The sequence below is a fragment of the Musa acuminata genome, chromosome BXJ1-9 (genome assembly GCF_036884655.1).
Source record: "Musa acuminata AAA Group cultivar baxijiao chromosome BXJ1-9, Cavendish_Baxijiao_AAA, whole genome shotgun sequence".
Lineage (NCBI taxonomy): Eukaryota > Viridiplantae > Streptophyta > Magnoliopsida > Zingiberales > Musaceae > Musa > Musa acuminata.
In genome coordinates this window covers 3664652-3688350 of record NC_088335.1, presented here as the reverse complement: position 1 = coordinate 3688350, position 23699 = coordinate 3664652, and the positions used below count along the sequence as shown (strand labels likewise).

The 23699-nt window shown below is 37.7% G+C and overlaps 2 protein-coding genes across 6 annotated transcripts; both read right to left on the bottom strand.

The window, feature by feature from the left end:
• Positions 1 to 342: 342 nt before the first annotated feature.
• Positions 343 to 1236, bottom strand: LOC103997039 (protein S40-1). Its single transcript, XM_009418168.3, has one exon. The coding sequence runs from the start codon at positions 1008 to 1010 to the stop codon at positions 648 to 650; it is 363 nt and encodes a 120-aa protein (XP_009416443.1). The 5' UTR covers positions 1011 to 1236; the 3' UTR covers positions 343 to 647.
• Positions 1237 to 2479: 1243 nt separating this feature from the next.
• LOC135582039 (alpha,alpha-trehalose-phosphate synthase [UDP-forming] 1-like) lies at positions 2480 to 22317 on the bottom strand. Of its 5 annotated transcripts, none has more exons than XM_065082074.1 (19): positions 22178 to 22311; positions 21973 to 22039; positions 20794 to 21237; positions 20317 to 20414; positions 19726 to 20114; positions 17444 to 17558; positions 17154 to 17255; positions 14573 to 14723; positions 13033 to 13121; positions 9733 to 9781; positions 9074 to 9174; positions 7994 to 8181; positions 7319 to 7436; positions 6234 to 6413; positions 6038 to 6160; positions 5871 to 5958; positions 5636 to 5766; positions 4770 to 4868; positions 2480 to 3077 (listed from the first exon to the last, which is right to left on the bottom strand). In XM_065082074.1, exons 1-19 carry the CDS (start codon positions 22211 to 22213, stop codon positions 2640 to 2642), a joined length of 3006 nt encoding a protein of 1001 aa, XP_064938146.1. In that variant the 5' UTR covers positions 22214 to 22311; the 3' UTR covers positions 2480 to 2639. The 5 variants fall into 5 exon arrangements, 4 of the variants coding, with proteins under 4 accessions (XP_064938146.1, XP_064938149.1, XP_064938148.1 ...); XM_065082077.1 differs by having other exon boundaries at positions 22110 to 22184; XM_065082076.1 differs by lacking the exon at positions 21973 to 22039 and having other exon boundaries at positions 22178 to 22317.
• Positions 22318 to 23699: the final 1382 nt, after the last annotated feature.

Here is a 23699-nt window from a genome sequence, read left to right as displayed (position 1 = left end):
AGTCATCTCCTCGGACAAGTTACTTGAAGAGTTTGTTCGACTTCGACCATTGTGTATATTCCATATATTTCTCGATAAATTACTTCTCGGAGAAAAAGGCTCATTCGGATAAGGCCAAAACGCAATGAATCATCAGATAGGTAGCTCGACTCTTCCTGTAACTATCGTTTGGTGGTCTGCTATATATCCTCAAGAAACTTCCAAAAGCACCGGTTCAAGTAATTTGGTGCTTAATGATTGCTATCACGTCTCATGTATGTTAATCATCATCGATATGATTAATTAGCGGATTGTATTCTAAATCCAGCTGCAAACTCAACGTGCAACCATAGACGCCAAATCTGGGGTTTCATGCAGACGACGATACTCGTCAGCAGATTGTTCTATTGGCAATCGTTAAAGAGGCTATTTTCATGACTTGGAATTTTGATCTCTTAGGTACCGAAACTGATGCTTATGCATTAGTTAATATGTTTTATGATATAGGTAGGGAGGCCGAAGAATGATAGAGATTTGTATGCACACAATTTAAGGATCAAGATCACAAGACTCGCAACTGATGAGCACCGAGGGACTGTTTGCAGGTGTAGATGTATCGTCGACACCGTACTCTCTTCTTCATGCATTGGGTGCGAGGCGGGAGTAGGTCATCCTTCGAGGAAGCCGGTCATGCGGAGCACGGAGTTACGGACGTGGAGGAGATCCCGGCCTTTGAGCGTCCTCCCGAGGCCGGAGCACAGCGAGAATGCCACCTTCCCCTCCGCGCTGCGTCGCGACGCCACAACATGCGGCGGCGCCCACTCGATCTCCTCCTCCCCGTCGCCGCTGCCGCATGCGCGCCCGGGACTTGGTCGGGCGCTCGGGATGTCCAGCGGCGCCGCGCACGAGGAAGGCGGACTCCGAGCGCCCGGCGCCGTCTTCCGGGTCGAGCCGTGACTGTTGGCGGAGCCGATGGGCCCGTCGTTGTTGTCCTCCGGCCACATCACCTCCCACTCGTACAACTCCTCCATCTGCCTCTAATACCACCACGAGATATTTCTTGGAATTCCTGATGTGCGATCGAGTCACACTTGCCGCGTGCTGGTCATGGGAAAAGGAAGGTGTCGAGGGGTTTATAGAGGTATTCCGCTGGCCTTCCAATCATCACAAAGTGCCAACACAGTGCAGTGCTTCCAATCGATCAATGGGTTTGGCTCGATTTGCATGAGTCAGTGGTGTCTTTTCTTAGATGTATATATCCGGAACATGTGCGTCGCTTTCTCTTCAGTCCATTTGTGATCAAAGGGATGAGGAGGGAGAGGCAAATGGGATGATGGTGTTATGGTTTCGATACTAAGTATAATACGGGCATCTAATGTGATAAGGATTATAACTCGGATACATAACTTATGATAAGGATTAAAGCAACAGATGTGGCGGTGTGCGTGGGTGGATTCCTGCGCATTCCGAGGTTGGGGGTAACTTGGGGGAACCGGGTTGGTCCAGGAAGTCGGAGGAAGGAGGCGTGGGGTTTCGTCATGCTTCCTAGTGCGACGTGGCGTGTGCGTGCCTCCGTCTGCCGGCACCGTATTCCACTCGAACCAGGCAACGACAGAAAAAGATGGGACGCCACCGCCCGTCGCCTTCGTGCTAATGGATAAGCATATGCTCCGAGTCCGAGTCCGAGTCCGAGTCCGAGTCCGAGTCCGATGCCGGGGTCGATCGTCGGGTCCGATGAAACGGCAAATGAACGTCTGCCACGTTGACGAGTTGGGGGGGGGGGGGGCGCATGGAATGTTAGGCCTAAGTCGTTGACAAAAGTGGGACGTCACCCGGTCATCGTCGATAACCTGATCTCATGTGGATAAGCCCCTCCTTACAAACTCCATCAAAATGGCACGCTCGCTCAGACTGCAATCATTCCCAAATCGAACGAATGTGCCAAAGCAACATGGAGTTTCAGTGTCGGTCAACGAACTAAACAAACTTGGGTGGCTCATCTTAGTATAAATAAACTTATCTTGTAGCGATTACATATCCCGACTCTACCGAAGCACCGACCATGCATGATGGACGAAACCCGGCATGTATATGATAAAGATGTACACTCTGAGGAGGCCAGCCAACTGAGTCGGCTATTTCTGCAGGGATAATCTTGAAGATCAAGAATATATATCTTTTCTGTGAGAACAACATGAAGGTCTACGAAGGCATAAGAAGCGAGATGTACCAAATTATAATCCTTCGTTTCATGAATATTGATTGCACTAGTGATGCTGGTGGCTTGAAGGCCAATCCCAAGAGGGAATCAAACATGCTGACAGGAAGGTGAATGATTTCAGTTGCTTGAGATTGAAAAGAATGTCCTACCAATCATATCAGAATTTGTCTTTTTTCTGATATTTTGACAGGTTTCAGTCTGTAAAAAATTTCCATGCACCTAGAAAAATACATAATACATAGGTGTGGGCACCACCAGCTTGCTGTCCGTGCAAAGAACTTAAGAAACTGATCAGCTTTGGAGAGATATCTGGCCTCCCGAGCCATTTTCTATTTTCTCTGATGAGAGAAAGTCTTTGGTTATTCCAGAGTTTTGAATCAATACAGATTTACTTTTGGAAAGAGAAAAAAATATATATTAAAACAAATCTATTATCTACCTACATGGTTACATCACCATTCCTGGGGTAAAAATAAGCAGCAGGATGAGCCGCCTCAGCCAACTCTCCGAGGAAGAATACGACATCATCAGATGAGTTTAGCAGATACCTTGCATTTGAATGCTTCCGCCCAACAGCACATGAGAAGTAGTTGTCGCCCTTAAGATCAAGCACCGATGACCCCTCGCGCCATGACATGGTCTCTTGAGGAGACCGCCAGCCAGCTGGTATGTTGTGATTTGTTGACATCCTCTTTTCAGATCCGACTGGAGCCCTTTGAGACTTAACATGTGATCCCCTTGAGTTGTTCCTTATGGTTGATCTTCCCGTCGACCTCTTGTCAGTAGTTGATGGTTTACCTGTGTCACTTTTCGTTCTCGAGGAACTTACTGGTTCGGATGGAAGCTCTGGTTCAAAGAAAGTATAAATATCCTCATCCTGCAGCAGAGAACCATCTTCATAAGTGATAAGATATTGTGCTAGGCATGTCAATTATGAGAGATGCTATTCGACAATCCTGCCGGACACGAACCAGATTTTATACATCAAAATCATGATTTAACGTTCTTCATTTCAAAGTTTAATAATGAGAACTGAATTCTCTTGCTGATCTAGGTGATTAAATTAAAAAAAAAAATGTTCAAAATGGAAAGCCACTAAAAGAACAGCCAAAAACACAAATTTCACATCGGTAAGCTGTTTATTATCAACTTATTTATCACTGGTATAACATCATAACTTAATGTTTCAGAAGCACCACCATAAATTTATGATGGTTCTACTGATCATCCATAAGCAACTGAAATGGATTGCAGAGGCACTTAAAGCAATGTGAGGAACCAGAGTGAAATAGAAAATCATGATCTACAGCATGACACTTTGTGATTATTATCCTGTAAAGGCTGTCCCTAACTTGTTCATAAATTTGTATCGGATGCCAAGAAGAGTACTTTATTAGAAGTAAATAGTCTCAAAGGTATGTGTGTTCTTTTCCTTCTTTTGTGCATCGCTACCATCCATTAAAAATATGCAGGGCAAAAATAAAAATAATAATAACCTGGAACTTCAAGCGAGAGAAAAAACAATGATGTGCGACACCAAAGTGAAGCATAAGTTCGAACAACTTGACTTCAACAGCCAGAAAAGACAAAATAACAGGTATCTATCAAGACGAGGGGATTCAAAGTTCTTGCATTGGTGCTTACAATGAAGCATAGTTCATGAAATCTTTGCTTACAAAGCTGAGATCTAATATTAAATACCATAGATGATGTGTATGCTTCCTAGATGTTAGAGTTTGTATCCATAACTATATCACATCCAAAATTGAATTTCAAATCCAAACTCCAATAGAAAGAACCCCTATCTGATTTGAACTGGATTGGATAAAAATCAAAACCCAATCTGATTTGGATCCAATCCATTTCCTGCCCCAGCCATAGAAACCCATGGTAATGTTCTTTCCTGCACCGAATGGTTAGGCAAGGAATAACTGTATGCTACAACATAACATGTTACCAACCCAATCTAACTATCAGCTAATGACTGGATGGGACAACCATCGTATCACCTAATATCTACATCCGTGGTTAGACAGCAAATAACTGTATACTACAATATACCCTGCCACCAATCTTGAATAGAAACTACCTAGCTTCTAGAAACTGCAAATACATAGAAGAAATACCTTGTTAGAATCTGAATATTTTATTATCTTCAGTCATTCGAAGAGCAGGAAAACAGATACTACAAAGACAAAAGCAAATATTGCAGGCCTTGCACAAGTTTGATTTAATTTCACAAGTAGCAAAGGCTGACTAACACAAGAAATTAATATAAAAGGCACTAATGGGCAATAGTTATTATTTCTTGACACCTTTGAACCATATTTGACTTCATAAATCACTTTGAGTAGTGCTGACTGACTAAAATCTTTGATTATACACCAGGGCAACTTGGTACTAGTCTTTCCACAATTCTAAATAACAAAGATCTAAATCTTGTTCTACCATTTTAAATGTCATCAGCCAACAATTAAACGAAAAAAGGAATGTCAGAGAAATAACGGTGAAAGCAAAACTATCACATAGAAGATCATTGTGCGATCCCAACATGTCTAAGAAAAGTTACCTTCCCAAGGAAATGGCCAACACATAAAACATAATCGATAGGTGTAACCATACTTTTACTGTGAACTATTTCTCCCAGTATTCGATCAATTGCAGCACCCTGCACAAGTACAGAAAAGAAGCAACACAACAAATAATGAGCTTCTTAAGGCATATTTTGGATCTCACACCGTCATCTATTATTTTGGCTGCTGAGACAGTCGACAAAATCTAAGCTATACATGATATTCCATATTTTCTATCCTTTTTTAGCAAATAAATGGATGAGCCCATCGAGCCTTGCTAAGATTACCAAAACCAAAAATGTACAAGTCTACATATTTTGATTAGTGAAAAACTATGCATGATGTGTGTTGAAATAACACGAAAACAGAGAAAAAAGAACATATTGGCATTTCCGAATACATAGGCACCAATAAAAATCATTAAATTCCAACAAACAGTTGCAAAATGATGTTACATCAGCACACACATGTGCCTGGTTGATAAGCGTAAGCAACAGTAACTTTTACACAAGTCCTAAAGAGCACATAATAAAATAGAAAATTATGTCATGTAATTTATTGTTATGTATGACTGGTTGCAGTTTGTAATCTGTTTGACACATGATCAGCTTTACATCAATGTGTAACTTTGCATTGCAATACTAACAGCAGGTAAAAGACCCATTATGCCCACAATAGCTCAAAGAAATTTCAAACTGATTAGAGAAAAAAATACTACTTTTATTTCAGCACACTGTATCCTATTATGAATTCAATCAGAAAGATTCATTCATCCAAATACCAATAGGAACAGATTTACTGCATCACAAAGAATTTGATAGTGTTATTAATGAAGGAAAACATATTGTTGACATTGTCACACCTTTGTAACACCAACAGATCGAACCTCCACTGCTCGGCTACCTTGGACAACATCAACTGCTGCATTTGAAATTGGGCCTGTCCACAAATGCTGCAACATATCTCGTGCTTGAAGCCTTCCAAATTCCACATCTGCCAAAAAGAACAAGGTCAGGAAAGAGAGGTACCAGGAATGAAACCATGACCAGTTTAACATTTTTTAGGCAAGCAAGCAGTTCAACATATTAAGAAACTACCTGCATACTTGTAATTCCAGACAAGAGATGTCTCACGATGCTCAAAATGAGACCTGGGCGTTCTCTCAGTGAAATACTCAAATACATGCTGCAAAGTTTCAGTCAGCATCCATTTCTAGTTCATCAAAAGATTTGGAAAGAAAGAGACACATGAACATTAGAAACACCTTCACACTGTCAACCCAGTCCATATTTAAATGCTCCGGCATTGTTGTCATCCAGTCACCACCTGTGTGACGCAAGAACATCCCATTTTCTGCTGCAAGCCACATATTATACTCTCCAAAGTTCTGTGGAAAAGTAATGAAGTTATTTGTAAAACAAATTAATGAAAAATATCAAACAGTCCTAGTAAGAATATACATCATCCAAGACACTTCTGTCACTTCCGCTGAGAACAACTACTGTTGTCAATACATCATTGCAAAGAGTTGTCAGAGGCGCTTTCAAATCCGGATGCAACTTAAGCTCCATCTCTTTGATTTGATCACCACCTCTTCTTCCAGAAGATTCAATTGATTCAGTCAAAGTTGCATTAAAACCCTATGATTAGGCAACAAAAGATGGACAAGAAACTGAGATCATTATAAAGAAGTTTTATGTCAAAAAATCAAAATATTTAAGTTTCTACCAAAGCAGAAAAAAAAATTCTACTGACAATTATGATATCAAGCTGCTTTGAACTAAAAGTGAGCAATAGCTAGCTATTGGCACTTCGCTAGTTCACTTACTGCTTAATGTCCAAATTCTATATTCTACAAAAAATTGCTTTTATGAAGTTTTAAACATAGAAAAGCTAAATCAAGATCAAAATATTAAATGTTACCGTTATCTTGCGTCACAAGCACCTAAAAAAAAAATCTAATATACTAACTTTCACTTGGTACAGAGATGAATATAATCCGATGTAATGGCATGGCAACAACAAAAACTGTGCAAAAAGATGAAGACCAATATGTTCTCTAGATGAATATACTAAGACTCTAAGAGGTCCCAATTTATGTTCTTTTATATTACAAATTACAAGAAGAGATGATAACAATATTGATGCAGCAATCTTTGAACTATTTTATAAATAAATCACTTGAAACTTCAGGATGAGCAACGCAAATCGCCATGTTAGAATAACTTATCAGTCTTCTCGTTCCACATCTGACAGTGATGTATAAAAACAGAACACACTGAAAGGTATATCAAAAAATAGTTCTTTCTGGAGCTAGCAATGGGAAACTGCTACAACATTACATCTCCATGGCAAGCAGTAATTATTTTTACATATACGTTCATATTACAAGAACTTTAACCAGTAGCATCTACATAAGCAGAGTATTTCAGAAACTAGCAGGTGCACTATGATATCGATGCAACACAAGAAAAAGAAACACAAAGAAAATGACGATCTCATCATTTATCAAAAAAAGAAACTACAAACACAAAGAGAAGAATACCAAAATGAGCAATCGATTCTTGGACTGCGAGTACCGTTCAACAGCAACATGGGTAGGAAGTAGTGGTGGAACTTGTCTCGTTCTAAGCTGAGCTTCAACAACGGTATCATTGAGTTCGCTATAGCAAACAAAGAAATAGTCAAAATAATCTAAAAGGCATACAAGATATAAGGTATACTTGGTGCAATCTATCTGAAATAAGTACAAAAAGGCATGCCTTTTAATAGGATATAAAGAAGATCCAAATGCAAACATGGGATAAAATAAAAACTGATGATCACTTAATCAACCATGAAATCTAATACGTTCCTCAATTAGCACCCTAAGAGAGAAGATATAGTCATTCTGGATAAAGATTAACATATTAAATGACAGTTGTTTTGCTAATAACAACTGCTAAAATAAGTCATTAAATAAAGCATGCAAATTCAGGCCAAAGAAGAACATAATTGCGAAAAGTTGTAAGCCAATAAATTTTTTTTATGTAGTTAACTGTAGACTAGAAAAGAACTATTATGTTTTGTAAGCTTATCCTGGATAGTTTGAACTTCAACTACAAAATAAATACGCAAATCTCTTAGTTTAAACTTCAACTACAAGATAACATGCTTGTCCTCCATTATTATCCTGTACAGTAACACAAATTATAACCTTCAAATTTAAGCCAATCCACACCTCACAAAGGTTTCTGCCCAATCTTGGGCAGTGTGTGTGGTCACATGTGCATAGTTATGCCTGTGCCGCTTCTCTCTCTCATCAGGAGACATGTTCAATGCATATCCTATAGATGCTGCAACTTCTGTGATGTTCCATGGATTTACTAGAAGTGCACCAGCCCCCAGGGATTGTGCTGCTCCAGCAAACTAGAGAAGCAAAGCAGGATAAGTAAAGCAGATGGAAAGAATTAATAAATCAGTACACATTGAATCTAAGAAACTAATAATAAGCACCTGAACAAGCTTACTTACACATAATAAGAGTAGCAAGATCCCCTGATGGGTAAGACAGTTAAATTAGCAAAGTTGGAAATTCTTTGTTGTCTATACTTGGAAACCTGAAGGTAAAGAAGGTTGGTTCTAAGAGTACTTGACATACTGAATCCATTCGGCATCCTTTTCTCACTTTTACCCATTTATAAAATGATACTTATGAAATATGGTCAAGTACTTCAATGTTTTTTCCAGAGAAATATTGCATATCAATTCGTTCTGTAAAGAGAAGTTTCTGTTTTCAGTGTGCAAGGGACAATGGAACTGATGAAACAGGAACTTCTAATTTTCAAAATAGTCCCAAAACACCAATCAATAGTAAGCAACAATATCAATTGTAAAATCACAATAACTAGGTAGGCATAAATCACCTGGGATATTTCACTCAAAAGATCTTCTAGGATGGTTGTTTAGTTTTTTTAAAAAAACCTCCTCCTATCTATGTTTCATATTTCATGGTCCTAATAAGATATGATACATAAGAAAAAACCTGGATGTAACTGATGTTGCTGTAAAGCAACATCTAAAACATTATTTGAAAAAGAAAAGACTTAATAACACCATAAAAGATGGCATGGCAAACACAAACAGTCAATACCATTATCAGATGAGAAACTTTTTCACAGCAGTATGCAACAAAAGACAAGGAACCTGTCATTGCAACAATTCATACAGGTAATATAAAGTTGCAACTAGGATGTGAGAGGAGAAAATTAACACTGACAAATGCTAGAAAATTGTGAAAAACTTTAGATTCTGAAATTACTTCACTTAAAATGAGAACTCCTTTCTTTGAGCCCTGGCATGCTACAAACTCATAGCTTACAAGATTCATCCCATCTCTCAATGATGTTACTAAAGCCACATCTGGAAGAAAGGAAACATGAATCACATTGACTGATGAACAGAAGCCACTTCAAAAGCATAATCCATAGAAAACAATTAAAGTCAATATATGTTAGGTTAATAAAGTACTAAAGTAATAAATAATAAAAATAAAACAAAATGCATCAGCTAGAATTTTCTATGCCAATTAAACTTCAACGAAGACCATAGATAAAAAGCATAAGATGAAATTTAACCAAAATGTCATATCATTCATAGCGAAGGACAATTACAGCAAGCAAGAAGATATAAATAAGATATCAGACAGATTTTGAGGCAATTATGGAAGAATAAACACTATCTGTATACTTTAAAGTCAAAGGTATAATTCAACCAAAAGGAATCAATTTAATTAAATATATTATATCTTACACAAGATACAACAACAATTTGCCAATTGGAGGATATGAATGGTTTCAACATGACCTTGATCAAGTTATATCTACATCAAGATTATTATTTTATCCTCCATACACTACAAGGGGGAAAAATTGCATTGTAAGATCAAGTGGAAGCAATTTTCAAGGGGAAAAAGATCACCAGTAACTGCATATAGAGCACATAATGCATGAAAGTCAAGAGAACGATCCTGCAAGAAAGTACAACTTATATTAGAAGACATTAGTCTTTTCATAGTACAAACAAATGATACACAAGACTTAAATAAAGAAACTGTTAAAAGCTGTAACTAAAAGATGAGCAGACATGTTATGATTAGGAACTTTGTGAAAAAAACTATAGCAGTAAATATTAAAGGGGGTATGAGGAAGGAGTGGACCTATTACTGTGCATCTAATCTGACAAACAGCACCCATGTAGTGATAAGGGTGGGCCCAGGCCCCAGGTTATGGATTCCAGCATATGAGGGGCCATCAGCAAATACTTAAAATGGTGACAACTTTGCCTGACCACCCTTTGCAGGACGTGATGATGTGGATCGAAAAATCCATGCATGAATGAGTTCCATCAACCTTTGCAATAAAATATGCTTTCTTAATATGGTTTCTTCTTATTTGTATTCATGCTTTCAGAAGTTCCAACTTATACTTCACAAATAAGCTCAACAATTTTACTATACATTAATTTTTTTTCAAAAATAAAATTTTCATTTCCAAACATTTAATTTCATGCATGAGAACTTGCAAGGTCATAATCAACTATCGATGATATTGTTCAAGTATATAAAAAGCCGGTTGCCAAATTATATTAATTCATCGAGTTGTCTATGGTTACCTCCCCTGTAAAATATTAATAACAGATAGTTCAATGCAGGAAGGGAACAAGATAATCTACATTCTTAAACAATATAAAGGCATTGTGAAAATAATTCAGTACTTGCTAACACTTAGGTGTCACATAGTTTACTTTGAAAAAGAAAAAGCAAAAAGCTATTGAATTCTCAAAACTTAAAATTACAAGTTAATGCTCTTATTAAAAGTATTAGGAACTTGTTTATTAGCAATTAATAAGTTGACAAACTCAGAAGAAAATTCTCAGCCATGTTAAATGATCCCAACTAGTTGTGGGAACAAAATAAATTTCCAAAGGTACATAAAATTTAATATTCCAGTGACAGAACAAAGTATCCCGTGAATGTTTTTCTCAGTAACAAGAATCAACCATCACATAATCTTGACACTAATATATTTAGATATTAAAAGTATTCTTATCCTGTCTATTTGGCATGATAAAAAGATTGCGTTTTCTTTTTTCAACACTTCGTTACGATTACTAGCAGGCAACCAATTGATCTAGAGGCTTCGAGCATAAGGTCGCCATCTCCCTTTAATGGATAAAAAGAGACATTGATCTTGCCAGAGTATGATTTCATGCAAGATAAGCTTATATTCATATAAGACTTAAAGAGTATTTTATTGTAATTTAATCATTGATATATAGGTATTAGTTATTCAATCCATCATAAAGCAATTTTAAGATGCAATCAATCATAGGAATCTAGGCAGTAATTTAAAAAGTTCTAGGCACCAAAAGGCGCCAAGGTCCCAAAACGCCCGAGGCGCTAGGCGCTCGACGCTCGCCCGAGCAAAACGAGAAGCTCTAAAATACTAAAATATACAAAATATATAACAAATAAAAATATAATTATTTAAATAAAAATATGATATAAAATTAAAAATATACTGTTAATAGTATATTACTTACTGTTAACAATAGTTAGAAGAGAGAAAAAATGTTACCAGTAACAGAGGATTAGTTTAAGGTTGTTGCGGCAATGTTGCGAACGACAGTAGCGACAATAGTGGAAGCTATGAATAGCGGCGGCGGCAACGGTAGAAGCTGCAGACAGCAGCAGTGGTAGCGATGGAAGCTGCGGACAGCAGCAGCGGTAGCGATGGAAGCTGCGGACAGCAGCAGTGACAACGACGAAAGCTGCGGACAATAGTGGTGAAAGCTGCAGATAGTACAACGACAATGGCAGAAAGCATCGACGACAGAGGCAGAAGTAGCGCTAGGGTTCCTCAAGGTCGCATGAGCGTGAAGGATGGCTTTTGAGGTAAGAAATACATTATTTAACCAAAACAAACTTAAAAGTCTAGTTCGGTTTGCTTAATTGAACCGGGCGCTCGCCCGAAGTGCCCGGCGCTTGGTCTCGGGTGAGTGCCCAGGCACGCCTCTTTGAAGTGCGCCGCCTAGCCCTTAAACGAGGTGCTGAAGCCTCGCCTCGCCCGAGCACCTTTTTAAATTACTGCATCTAAGTAATAAAAAAGCCTTTTAAAAGTTTAACTATCCACATTTATCTTTACATGTGCACATACCATATTATTGTTTAGAATGTTCTATTGATGGTTATAATTGATCAAGTATCCTCTAGTATAATAATTCCAACAAGTTTATCTCTGGCACAGGTTGATAAAATAAGAGTTGCACACCATGGTTTGAACTTGTCTGTTTTCTAGGCATCATGTTATTTCAGTCACTAAACATATAGGTCAGAACTTCAGGTATACAAGAACAAGATATGCAATTTCGAATAATACCACCCGATATGGGCGGTACGTATCGGTTCGTCAGCTTATCGGTACACGGACCGCCCGTTACCGGGCGGAACGAAAATAAAAATAAAAATTATATATATATATATATATATACCGCTCGGTATACGGTTTTGTACCGTACCGAGCGAACGTCGAAACTCCGGTACGGTACGAAATTGCATACCTTGTACAAGAATATTAACATAAATGTCCTTTATGAATATTTTCAACTATGCACACCTCAAAAGCATATATGCCATATAGTGTCATTCAAACAATTAATCTATGTACCTGTTCAAAGCTTTGTCAGTTTGTGTTAGAGCTGGCATCTGACCCATTAGGCAAAAAGCACCTACCCAGGTCAAGTGACTCTTACGTACTTCTAAACCTTTCTGGGACTTTTTCTAGATACCTCCTCTTCCATTCTCCTATATGTCTTCTTAGTCAGTCCTTCCTACCATCAATCTTCGCTTCATACTCGTCATTCTTTCACTCCTTTGGTCGCTTAACCAACCTACAATTCTCATGGTTCCATAATAAAGGTAAATGCTTGCTACTCAACAACCTAAAAAGCAGAGATAACCAGTTAACAGAATTGATGTTTAAAAGCAATTCCAAATCTGTTAATGGTAAAAATTTATCAGGATACTGAGATAAAGGAAAAACCCACAGTTCTCAAGCACTGCAGTGAGCAACAGTAATAATTATAGTGTCAATATAGAACAGTTGCTACAAATTGTAACGCCAGTAAAGAAACTGAGATTCTTTTCCACAATTCAACTGAATAAGGAGATTAAAGAAACATGAGATGGTAAAAACTATAAGGATAGCAGTTGGGACAAACCAGATGATGTATCGGAACAGCAGTAAGTGTTCCAAATCGGCCATTTATACGACCCACAATTTCATGAACCTGGCTAGTAAGCTTTTGATCTGTTTAACAAAAGGTAATTTAGAACCAGTTGCCTTGAACCAGAAAATCAATGAAGCATAGATTGCTTCTTCTACATTATCAACACTTGGGATATACGAAAACATAATCATTATAAATTTAGATTCATGTTGCCCTCAACTTCCTATGAGAGTTACTGTTTGTAATCTGATATGATGCAAGAAGCAGGAAAAAGACAATAAACCACTAGTATCATCAGAAATATAAACTTATAAATTTCACATCATACTAGATAAATCTTTGGAAAACTAGAATCCATCAATTACATTCCTCCATTACCAGTACAAGAACAAACATAATATACAATGGACATATGCCTGCAAGAATTTTAAACCTTGATTAAGAAATAATGTTACAAAAATTAGACATGCCAAAGATTAGAATAAAATCAATGCAGTACATTGGTACACCCATGCAATTCAACATATAACTTCATAGTTCATACAATCAGAAATTTAGAAGTACAAAAATAATGACTAAAATAGCTATAAAAGTATAACTATTACAATATCTGCAAGATAACAAATGGATGATAATGCATATGAAAATGTCCAATGATAAAAGTAACTATCAGAAAATTGATATGATATTAGAAGTCTAATATTTTGGAAAAAATATCAGTGGTAAGAGAGTTCTAATGCCACTATAAAAGGGTTACTCAATATAATATGATGATTACTCCATTTCAAATTGTATGCATGGTTGATTTAAAATAACTAAATTTGTGGGCAAGAAGTATATGAGCCATATGTCAAGTTTCTGAACCTAAACATCTAACCTGTTGTTCTTTGCGCTCTAGTTGTATGAATGGTTGATTGAGAATTACTGAATGTCTTAGCACATTAGTCTTTCACAAATTTTCACATATACAACATAAATACCTCTAATCTCCTTTTCCATGACACGTTGAGGTTCAATGTAATCAAAATGCATCAAGAATGTTGTAAAATACACGAGCATATTCTGAGGAATCTAAGTGCTTGACAGATAGTCATTTCATGGAACAGAGCACAACATGATCTTGTGCCATATGGATCAGTATCCTGATCTGCGAGTTGGTATGGGACAAAAGTTGGCCAAGCCATAAGTCAGGTCCTCCAACAAAGGCCAGCATGATGCATAACAATATCCTTCTAGAACAATATGTCATGACTCATGCTGGTCATGGCAATCCCTGCTCGATGTAGACCCTTTTTAAAAGAATGTTGAATTCATAAGTAAAATCATACAAAACAAAGTATACATAGAATCTACTCCTAGTTCCATGTAGCTATGAGAAAAGGAAACTTGATGAGAAAGTAAACAAGAATAGTATTGGTACCAAGCAAAGTAAACAAGAATAGTATTGGGGCCAAGGACAAATTTCTTAAGAAATCTCTGCTACCATGTAGAATCACACAAACTACTGAATAACATGATACATAGTACATACATTCAGGGACATCAGTTCTTGTTGGAACAGCAATTTGCAGCAAGACTACTCTGTCACGCCATGATGGATTTTCTTCTAGGAACTTTTCAAAGGCCAAAATCTTTTGTGGAATCCCCTTGATCATGTCAAGACGGTCAACACCCAGCATAACCTATCAAAAAATAAATAAAGTAACTCTAGTATGACCACATCACAAGATATAATCATAAGAATAAACCTACAGTTGAAGTGCAAACAAATATTAAACCCATATTAGGCACACGTCAGAAACCTTAAGACAAGGTAGAATAACAATGGTCATTGCCATATATTCACAACCCTGATCAAGAAAATAGAAACAAGACTCAGAGCAACTAATAGCTGCAGTTACTTATTTGATTGGATCTATGTAATACGCCTCAACTCAAAGTAGCAAAGCATAATCCTTGAAACATGGACACTTTGAATTGTTTCTATATCCATATTGGATGTGTGTGAGATAATTGTTAAGCATATGTTGGATACTTGCTTGAGCCTTGAATTATACATTTTTTAATCTTTAAAAAGGGTCATCAGTTAGGACACTCAGAAATACTTCATGGATACTTTTTCATAGAACTTTGCTTTGTTTAGATGTTGGTCTTCTAATTTTAAATGAACTATATGGTTTCATATACTATCTTACGTTCTTCGTATTAGGCATTGATTTGCAAATAATTGTCACCGAAACAGTGATCTTGCTCCATTTGTCAAAGGTTCTTGTTGTCTTTTCTACATTGTTGAAATACCAATTTACTATATAAATTTCTTTTATATGGGTACGAGGATGCTAGATAATAAACTGTCATTATTTATCATGACGTAAATTGCAAACTGCATTATACAATATGACATAATAAAAATATTTCTATTATCATATTAATGTCACAATCTCTCTTTCTGTTTTCAATTTTTTGAATGGATGTATCCACATCATGTTGTAGTGATATACAGTAGCGATATCCATGATTCATAAATTACAAGTTTAATGTACAAGAAAGACAATTTTCAGATAACTGATCAGTCTTATATTGGTGAGAAAGAATGGCTCGTTCAAGCTAAAGAAAACATATAGGAAAGGGTTGTCATATACTAGACCTTTTAAAAGGAAAGCACGTTAAATGGCAAGCCAAATGGCCATGCCCCTGTTTTATTCCTTCAGAGTACAGGTTAACATCCCAACATCTGAAGGGTCAACAGGACTGCACCTACCCAATTCTAAGTTGCTGGGGAGTTTTGAGTTAAAACCCTCACAAAAACAGATATTTCATTTAATTAGTTTTAGCTTAGGTACTTGGATAAGAGTTTCCTTCATCAAGGGAATCAAGGATACAAATTCAAATGATTCATTAGATAGATCCCACAAGAACACAACCAAACCTACGCTCCAACTTTTGCATTTTGCTGCTACTCTTGTAAATGCAGCATTTGAGAACCCTTAATTTGAAAGTCGAGTTATAACTACTTGAACATAGTAATGAACATGGAAACAATATTAAGAATAAAAGAAAAAGATGAGCAAAAATAAAAACAAGAAAAAGGGCATTAAGCCTGTACAGTCACAGCACATTTGAACAAATACTAGTATATCTTGTGAAATTACCACAGATTTTTTTCTGAAATCTTGATGTACGTTAGTTTCTAGGAAAAATAGAAGAAAACAGAGAAGGTGATAAGGCCCACAATAAAATTAGACCTGTTATTGCCACCGATACCAAGATGCAAGGAACACAAATAACAAATCAAAAACACAGATTGAGACAGGACAAACCAACCACTTAATATAATTATATTTGAGATGTGTACAGTTCTATAAACCATATACAGTGTTGTCTTGATGTCTAAATCCCACATCTGCTTAGCAATTGTCACAACTGGCATTATTTAAGTAAAACTTAGCTACCAATTGGATCCATGAAGTGCTGTGCACAATAATGGATCTAGAGTAGGGTTAATGAATGGCACTGGGTTGTTTCAAACCATAAAATGATTCTGGCTTATTTGCATGGTGTTCACTTCAAGGAGTTTTCCTCACATGGCTTGATCTCATAATTTATGACAAATGTGGAGTTATAATTCTCAATCAGACCGTTTCTCACTTGTGCATTCTGATTGTGATTAGACATTTCCTTTCTAGTTCCACATGAAAAGGTCATTTGCTTTGACTATATTTATTTCATCAGGTAACTCTCTACCTTAACAAAAGTATCAAAAGAAAGACCAGTTATCGCAAGGGACTCCTCATACTTAAACCAAGATGCACATATGACCATGATGGTCCTAGAACTATCCAATATCATACGATGGCCTTATAAAGGAATGTGAAGCAGATGAAGTTTACACTGAAAAAGTTTTGCCAGAAACATAAGATCATAGCAAGTAGAAGTAATACTGGCAATTTTTAAAAAGTTAAAGGTGTTTTTTGTGGTATTACTAGTTTATGTATTGTCATGGTGTCATGCATCTAATGTATCACATTTACATATTCTCGTATATGTTCAATGAAGTACGTAGAAAACCCCAAGATGTATTAAAGGTGGAGGAAGTTGATTTTGCTACCTACCTTTCGACCTGCGAATCTGTGTGTCAACTCATTGATGTGCTCTCTGACAGCTGGAAGCTCAAGTGCTCGCTTAAACCGATCAGAGTCTATTCCAATAGGAAACTGAAATTTCAAAATGAAAATTAGAGCAAAAACACCAACTATAATAAGTATCCTTAACTTCAACTATCAATGCTTTAAATTTTCTTTCTTCTTTAATTTTAACCAACAAAACAAGGTAAATGCAATCATACTAAAGAATACTTATGGAAAAATTAAATGTCATCAGAAAATAAGAAATTTAACTATACCGCAGCCACTCTGGTCAGCTTTCCTTGGTCTTCTACCCCTTCAGGTGTACCCTCAAGTCCAAGGATGCGAGTGCAAGCACTAACAAAATGCCTTGCGTAATCATATGTGTGGAACCTGCAGTAACAATTTACATGATAAAACTACTGGCTGGGGAATAAAAACCCATGGCAAAGGTACAGAATAACAATGACCTTCAATTCAGACCAAAACAAATGCAAGCCAAAAAATAAAATAAAAATTTTGGTTGAACTTCTGAAGAAAAGAAAATTAAAAAAAAAGCGAGTTTCTACCCATGGCTCATCAGGTAATATATCATGTAACGTTAGTGATACAGATGCATATAACATGTACAAAAATCAAGGTTTCATACACCAATGTCATAGAGTAATTAGTCTCTTAGAATATTCAAATGCATCAGTCATCAGCACATAACCAAAAAAAAAAATTTTAAAAATGACAATTTATCATCAAGCTTGCCATCCATTCAGTGAGAATTAAATACTCCAATAGTGAAATTGTCGTATGAAAATTCTGCACAACATTAGCTATTAATCAAAATCTGTCAGATGGAAATGTAAACAGAAACAGACTGATGAAAATACAGTCTTAAGAAAGAACAAAGATGCATGAATATGATGCAGAAATTTGTATGCTTGTCACTTCAATACAAGAATAATGTACTGTTGAGTCGAGATAAAAAGTCAGAAAACAGCAAAAGGTACATTTACATTCATGCAAAATTAATATGAAGCAATATTTGGGAATTCATATTTTGGCATTAATCTAACCTTTCATGACTCTTGGTTAATACCTCATCAGCTTAATGACATAAAACCAGAAGTGATAATTAATTTCTACTCAGATATTTTTTAACAAGTCATACATAACCAAAGTAGTTTGCTCTGGCTACCAAACAGGCATTATAGAATTACAGAAGTAATCCAAGCATTCTGGAGTTTATTTGAAATAACAAAGAGCTGAACAAGTTGATCTAATTGAAACAAAAATAGCCTGTCACAAGGATCACACAAAGGGCAAGGTTGCCACATTTGCAAGTTCCAATAATTAATATTAAATGAAATATCATCCTAATAAGTTGTCTACTTTTAAACATAAGTTTGCACATGCCATCTTCTTTGAAAAAGGCTATGATGTTCATAAATGCAAAATATCACTGACAACCAAAGAGAGTTACTCGTCGCATTCTTTCCAGTAACACACAAAAGATAAATTCATGATCCTCTTATGTACAAGAATGCAATAAGATATCGCATGTCAACTTTGTCTTTGAACTTTAGAACACAAATACAAAAACATCAGAAACTTTAAAAGAATGGAACTTATATTAATGTCCATAGCAATCAATACACTCTTAATTCTCAACTTAAGGGAACTACAACAGTGCTTTAATTTCTTTTCCTAGTTGAATATTAACTTCTTCAACGCTTTTAACCTATAATCACAATTTGCACAATTAGTTTGTAAACTTATCAAGTCTTATGGTTATTCTTTCCATGCAGTGGAACCTTTTTTGCCAAACTCCTCTTGGCTTTTGACATTAAATCAGAGGGATCTATGCATGTGCATGTCAATTACATTGACTACCAAATAATTATGCTAAATAATCAAGCTAACAGCATATTAGGTTACGTATTGGAAAAATGAAAAGGCAAAGAACTTAGTTTTGGCACAAGTTTAATATGGCCCACAAAATCCATCAGATAACTATTCAGATCATAACCCCCGAGAAGAAGAAATCCAATATCATATTTTACTAGCTATTTCTAAAGGAGGACATCCTCCCACAAAAAGATAACAACAATTATTGTAAGTTGCATGCTATAACTAATTAGTCAAAGAGGTCAAATAGCCTGGATAACAACCAAAAAAAGAACAAGGAACCAAAAAAATGAGAAGTGGGCTTTACATTCCAGAGAAGACTTTATACTTCCACATTATACTCAATTGCCAGAAAGTCTGAATTATTTGACAACAATCCTCATCATAAACTAGTGGTGCTTTTCCTTCTTTCACAGTTATGTTAGACTGAATGCAGTGTTAACCTTTAATGAAGCAAAATAAATGAGAAAAAGGTACAAGAAAATGTACAAACATCACAAGTATTAAACAAAATTTGTGTGTTTATTTTTCTCAAAACTGGGCACACAAGTCCGCTATACAGCAAAATTGTTGATGTGACAACATAGTACAAAGTTTGACAACAGGCTACTATGTTCCATAGAGACACTACCCAAAGTATTGACATGAAAAGTCCACTTACCCTACTAGATCAGCTGCAAGAACTGATCTTAGCAACTCGGATCGAGATGGCAGGGTCCTGTGGATTTCTGAAGAAGGGAAAGGAGTGTGAAGAAACCAACCCACTTTCATCTTGCTATTGTATTCCTTAAGACACTTAGGAAGAAACATTAGATGGTAATCATGGCACCAAACAACATCCCCTTCTTGGTAATGCTTGTTCACAACATCAGCAAACATCTTGTTTGCTCGCTTATAAGAATCAAACTGAGATTGGAAGCTACGAGTGGTCGCTAGTCGATCTTCTTGTGGAAGTCCCAGGTAATGAAAGAGGGGCCACAGTATGTTGTTGCAGTAGCCATTGTAATACTGGTGTGCTATTTCTTCGTCAAGAAAGACTGGAATGCATCTCTGCTTGAAATAAATAACTAGTTATAGCAGTGATGTCCTAGCTCTTAATCAAGGAAAACTATGCTCAAAAGGAAATTATTGTGTTCCGTAAGCTAGTTTAGTTAGGTGAAACCCTAATGTTAATATGAAGTTTGAGAGGCAGAATTATTAAAATGTCAAACAGGGACACTTAAAGAGGCTGATACTCAGAATAAGACGGGACCTTTTCAGCCAACGCCTTTGTGAGCGCCCTCTGCCCAACTTCATCTGGCACATTGACACCAGCCCATCCAATCCACCTAGCATCAACATCCTTTACACCTACAATGTCCAAGAAAGCAGAACAACATTAAGCTTTCTCTTTTCCTGCCGAACGTGCATTTATGTCGAATGGTGCACCTGATAACCATGATATTTATTCGTCTTCTTTGCATGCACGAGGAAGGATATGTGAACAAGGTGTGCCATCCTAAATTCACAAATTCCAATGAATGACCAAAGAAATTTGATGACTTAATACATTGAAACAATTTCTTCTTCTCCGATTAAAACGCTGGTGATGCTATTTTATTCACACACACGAACCAAAAAGAAAGGCATTGCAAAGCAGCAGCAAACTACCAATCGATACAGAGCAACCATCAAACACACCAGAAAGCGTTTGAAAGACGAGAAAATAACTGCAGAGGGCCTAACTTACCAAGCAGAGCGCTGACAAGTCCGCCAGCACTGACCTCCAAATACCAGGAATCCTCTCCGCGGCGGACTGCAGACACCGGCAGCCGATTCGCCACGACCAGCAGCCTCTGCTTCATGGGCCTTCCCCTGCTCCGCCTGTTTTCCACTCCGATCGTTGTAATCGGCGCCAAGGATCCATCTATAATCTCTTCGTCGGGCTCACTCCCGACCTCCCTCACGCTGTTCTCAGGCGAATGCTCCGGCTTTGCCTGCCCACCACCGCCGACACCGCTGCCAGCCTCCTCCTGCTGGAACGCTCTATTGATCTTCCTGAGCTCTCTGTCTCGCAGCAGTCGCTCGACCCGAGTGGGGTTCCGGCTACCTCCGTACTTCCCCGCCTGAATGCCACGCTGCTCGTCCGGCGGCTGCCCAGAGGCCGGCTTCATACGGTCTGATGTCGACAGCCCTGCATTCGAACGGGGGCGAGGGCCGTTAGCCGTCGGCCGGCAGAAGCGACACAAACAAACAAATTAGCGATCGGCAAACGAAGCACGGAGAGCTCCATCGACGGCAGAATTCCATCGATGGCAGGCGGCTCCGCAAAGATGCCCCGTGGCGGTCCCATTACTAACTCTATGCGCCAATCGCCGATGACCTCGCTTGTCTTCTCAAGCCTTCCCTCCTGGTACGGGGGGAACTATTCCTAGTCCAGGTTTTGTGACTGTGAGGCAACGTGAGAAAGAGCCAGGTGGAAATGGGATGGGGTTGGTTAGCGAGGAGATAGTGGCGAGGTAATCGGTGGTCCCTCTACGGGTCTCGTGAGGCCCACCTTGCCGCCTCACATGTTCTATTCCACCACATACTGGCGGACATGCAACTTGCCGGCATCAAGATCACACAAACCGATGGTGGCTCAAGAAGATCGACAGCCACCACGAACCACTCCTTGTCCACCCACCCCAGCAAGAACACCCTAAACCCATCGCGAACAACCACCGGCGAAAAGAAAGCGAGAAGGAATTAGGGCACCAGAATCACGGAGACGCCGTCCCACAAACCAATGGTGGCTCAAGCATATCAAGAATTCATCCTCGCCGACCCGCACTTCCCAAACGAGAGAACCAAGAAGGTACACCGTCAACCACCCCTCCAGCGACGAGAGAGCAACAAGGAGAATTAGGGCACAAGAATCCCCGATCACCTGGATTCGCACGCCTGCGTCGCGGGAGGGGAAGGGAGAGGACGGCAGGCTGGCTTTCAAGATATATCTGCAGGCAAACATGGAACGATCAAGCACCCAAGAAACCAAGAGTGGGACAGATTTGTTTCGTTCACCACCGTTCGGGAACCAATCCGTGAGGGCTGGCGTACTGGCGCCGGGTTGCAATGCTTCTCCTCTCTCTTACCTCGTTTATGCCCGACTGTAGTGGTGATCGAAGCATGCAGATGATTTCACGATCACTCCCCCCGCGCACGCCCGTCCAAAACTATATTATATTCATATAATACAGAGCGGAGAGACCACCTCCTCACTCACCACTCAACTCTCTCTCTCTCTCTCTCTCTCTCTCTCTATATATATATATATATATATATATATATATATATATATATATATATATATATATATATATATATATATATATATATATATATGTATGACTGAACCTAACTTAGCTGTACTGCAAGTAGACCGATCGACAAACAAATTATAAATAATTCTTATTCAGATGAATACTCTTTGTCAATTTGATTAATCCGTTCATCGAATCAATTTTAATTTAAGGAATATTAGTTTGATTAAATTTACTTTCTTAAATTCTTAATCAATTCAATTTGGTTAATCAAATCGATCAAAAGGCTCCAGTAGCAATGTTAATCCAATTTCAATTTTATAATATCACAAATAACTTCACGGGAAGGGATGAATAGAATAAATGGGTGTAATTATCATCGTGGCTAACGAGAGGGGACGATCTACGGTGGAAGGGGTAGGGCTCGTACCGTGAGTCTTTGACCACACTGGCACCGACATTACGAGTAAGAATTGGGGAAGTTGGTTGGGAGATGAAAGAAGAGCAACGAGTCAAGGACTCCTCGTGACGTCAAGCTCGAAGGACACAACTTTAGACACTCACTCAACTTGTGGAATGAAAATATAAAAAAACCCTGAAATCATTTAATGACAAATAAAAAATAAATTAATACTGCTTTCTTTCCTCGTGTAAAAAGATTCAAAAATAGTTGCTTAATCTCTCTGTACTTTGCGTGTGTGATCATATATAGGTAAAAATTACATGAAGGTAAGATGTGACCTTGGATACTTCCCCCTTAATAATTCGGCCTATCAAAATACATCTTCCATCTTATCCCAAGAGAGAGAGAAAGAAAGAAATCTATTTATTCTGATTTTATTTATCATAGCTCGGTTTGATAGGATAAGGAGGATGGAATAGCAGTTGTTTCTTTCTTATATTAAATAAAATACATGGTTTTCTTAAAGTGTTATATATATATATATATATATATATATATATATATATATATATATAATGGAATATCAGGTAAGAGGAGAGGAGAGGAATTGAAATCCATTTCTCAATGCATAAAGGTGACCACAAAGCAATTGGAACAACTCACTTTCCATGGCTAATGCTCTCACTGTGATTCAAATGGGGAGGCATCTAGAATAACAAAGATAGTGACAGGAGCAAGCATATTCTTCACATATACATATATATATATATATATATATATATATATCCTTCCTATCACCTCTCTCGGCTTTCAAAACCTGTATTGATGGGGAGAGGGATATATTGGACCACGAAAAAGAAAATCTTCACCTAATTATGACAGTTTTTGAATTCCATATTAGTTCAAGGTGTTGTCCAATTAAAGCCGTAAGAATGTGATACCTGTTGGAGA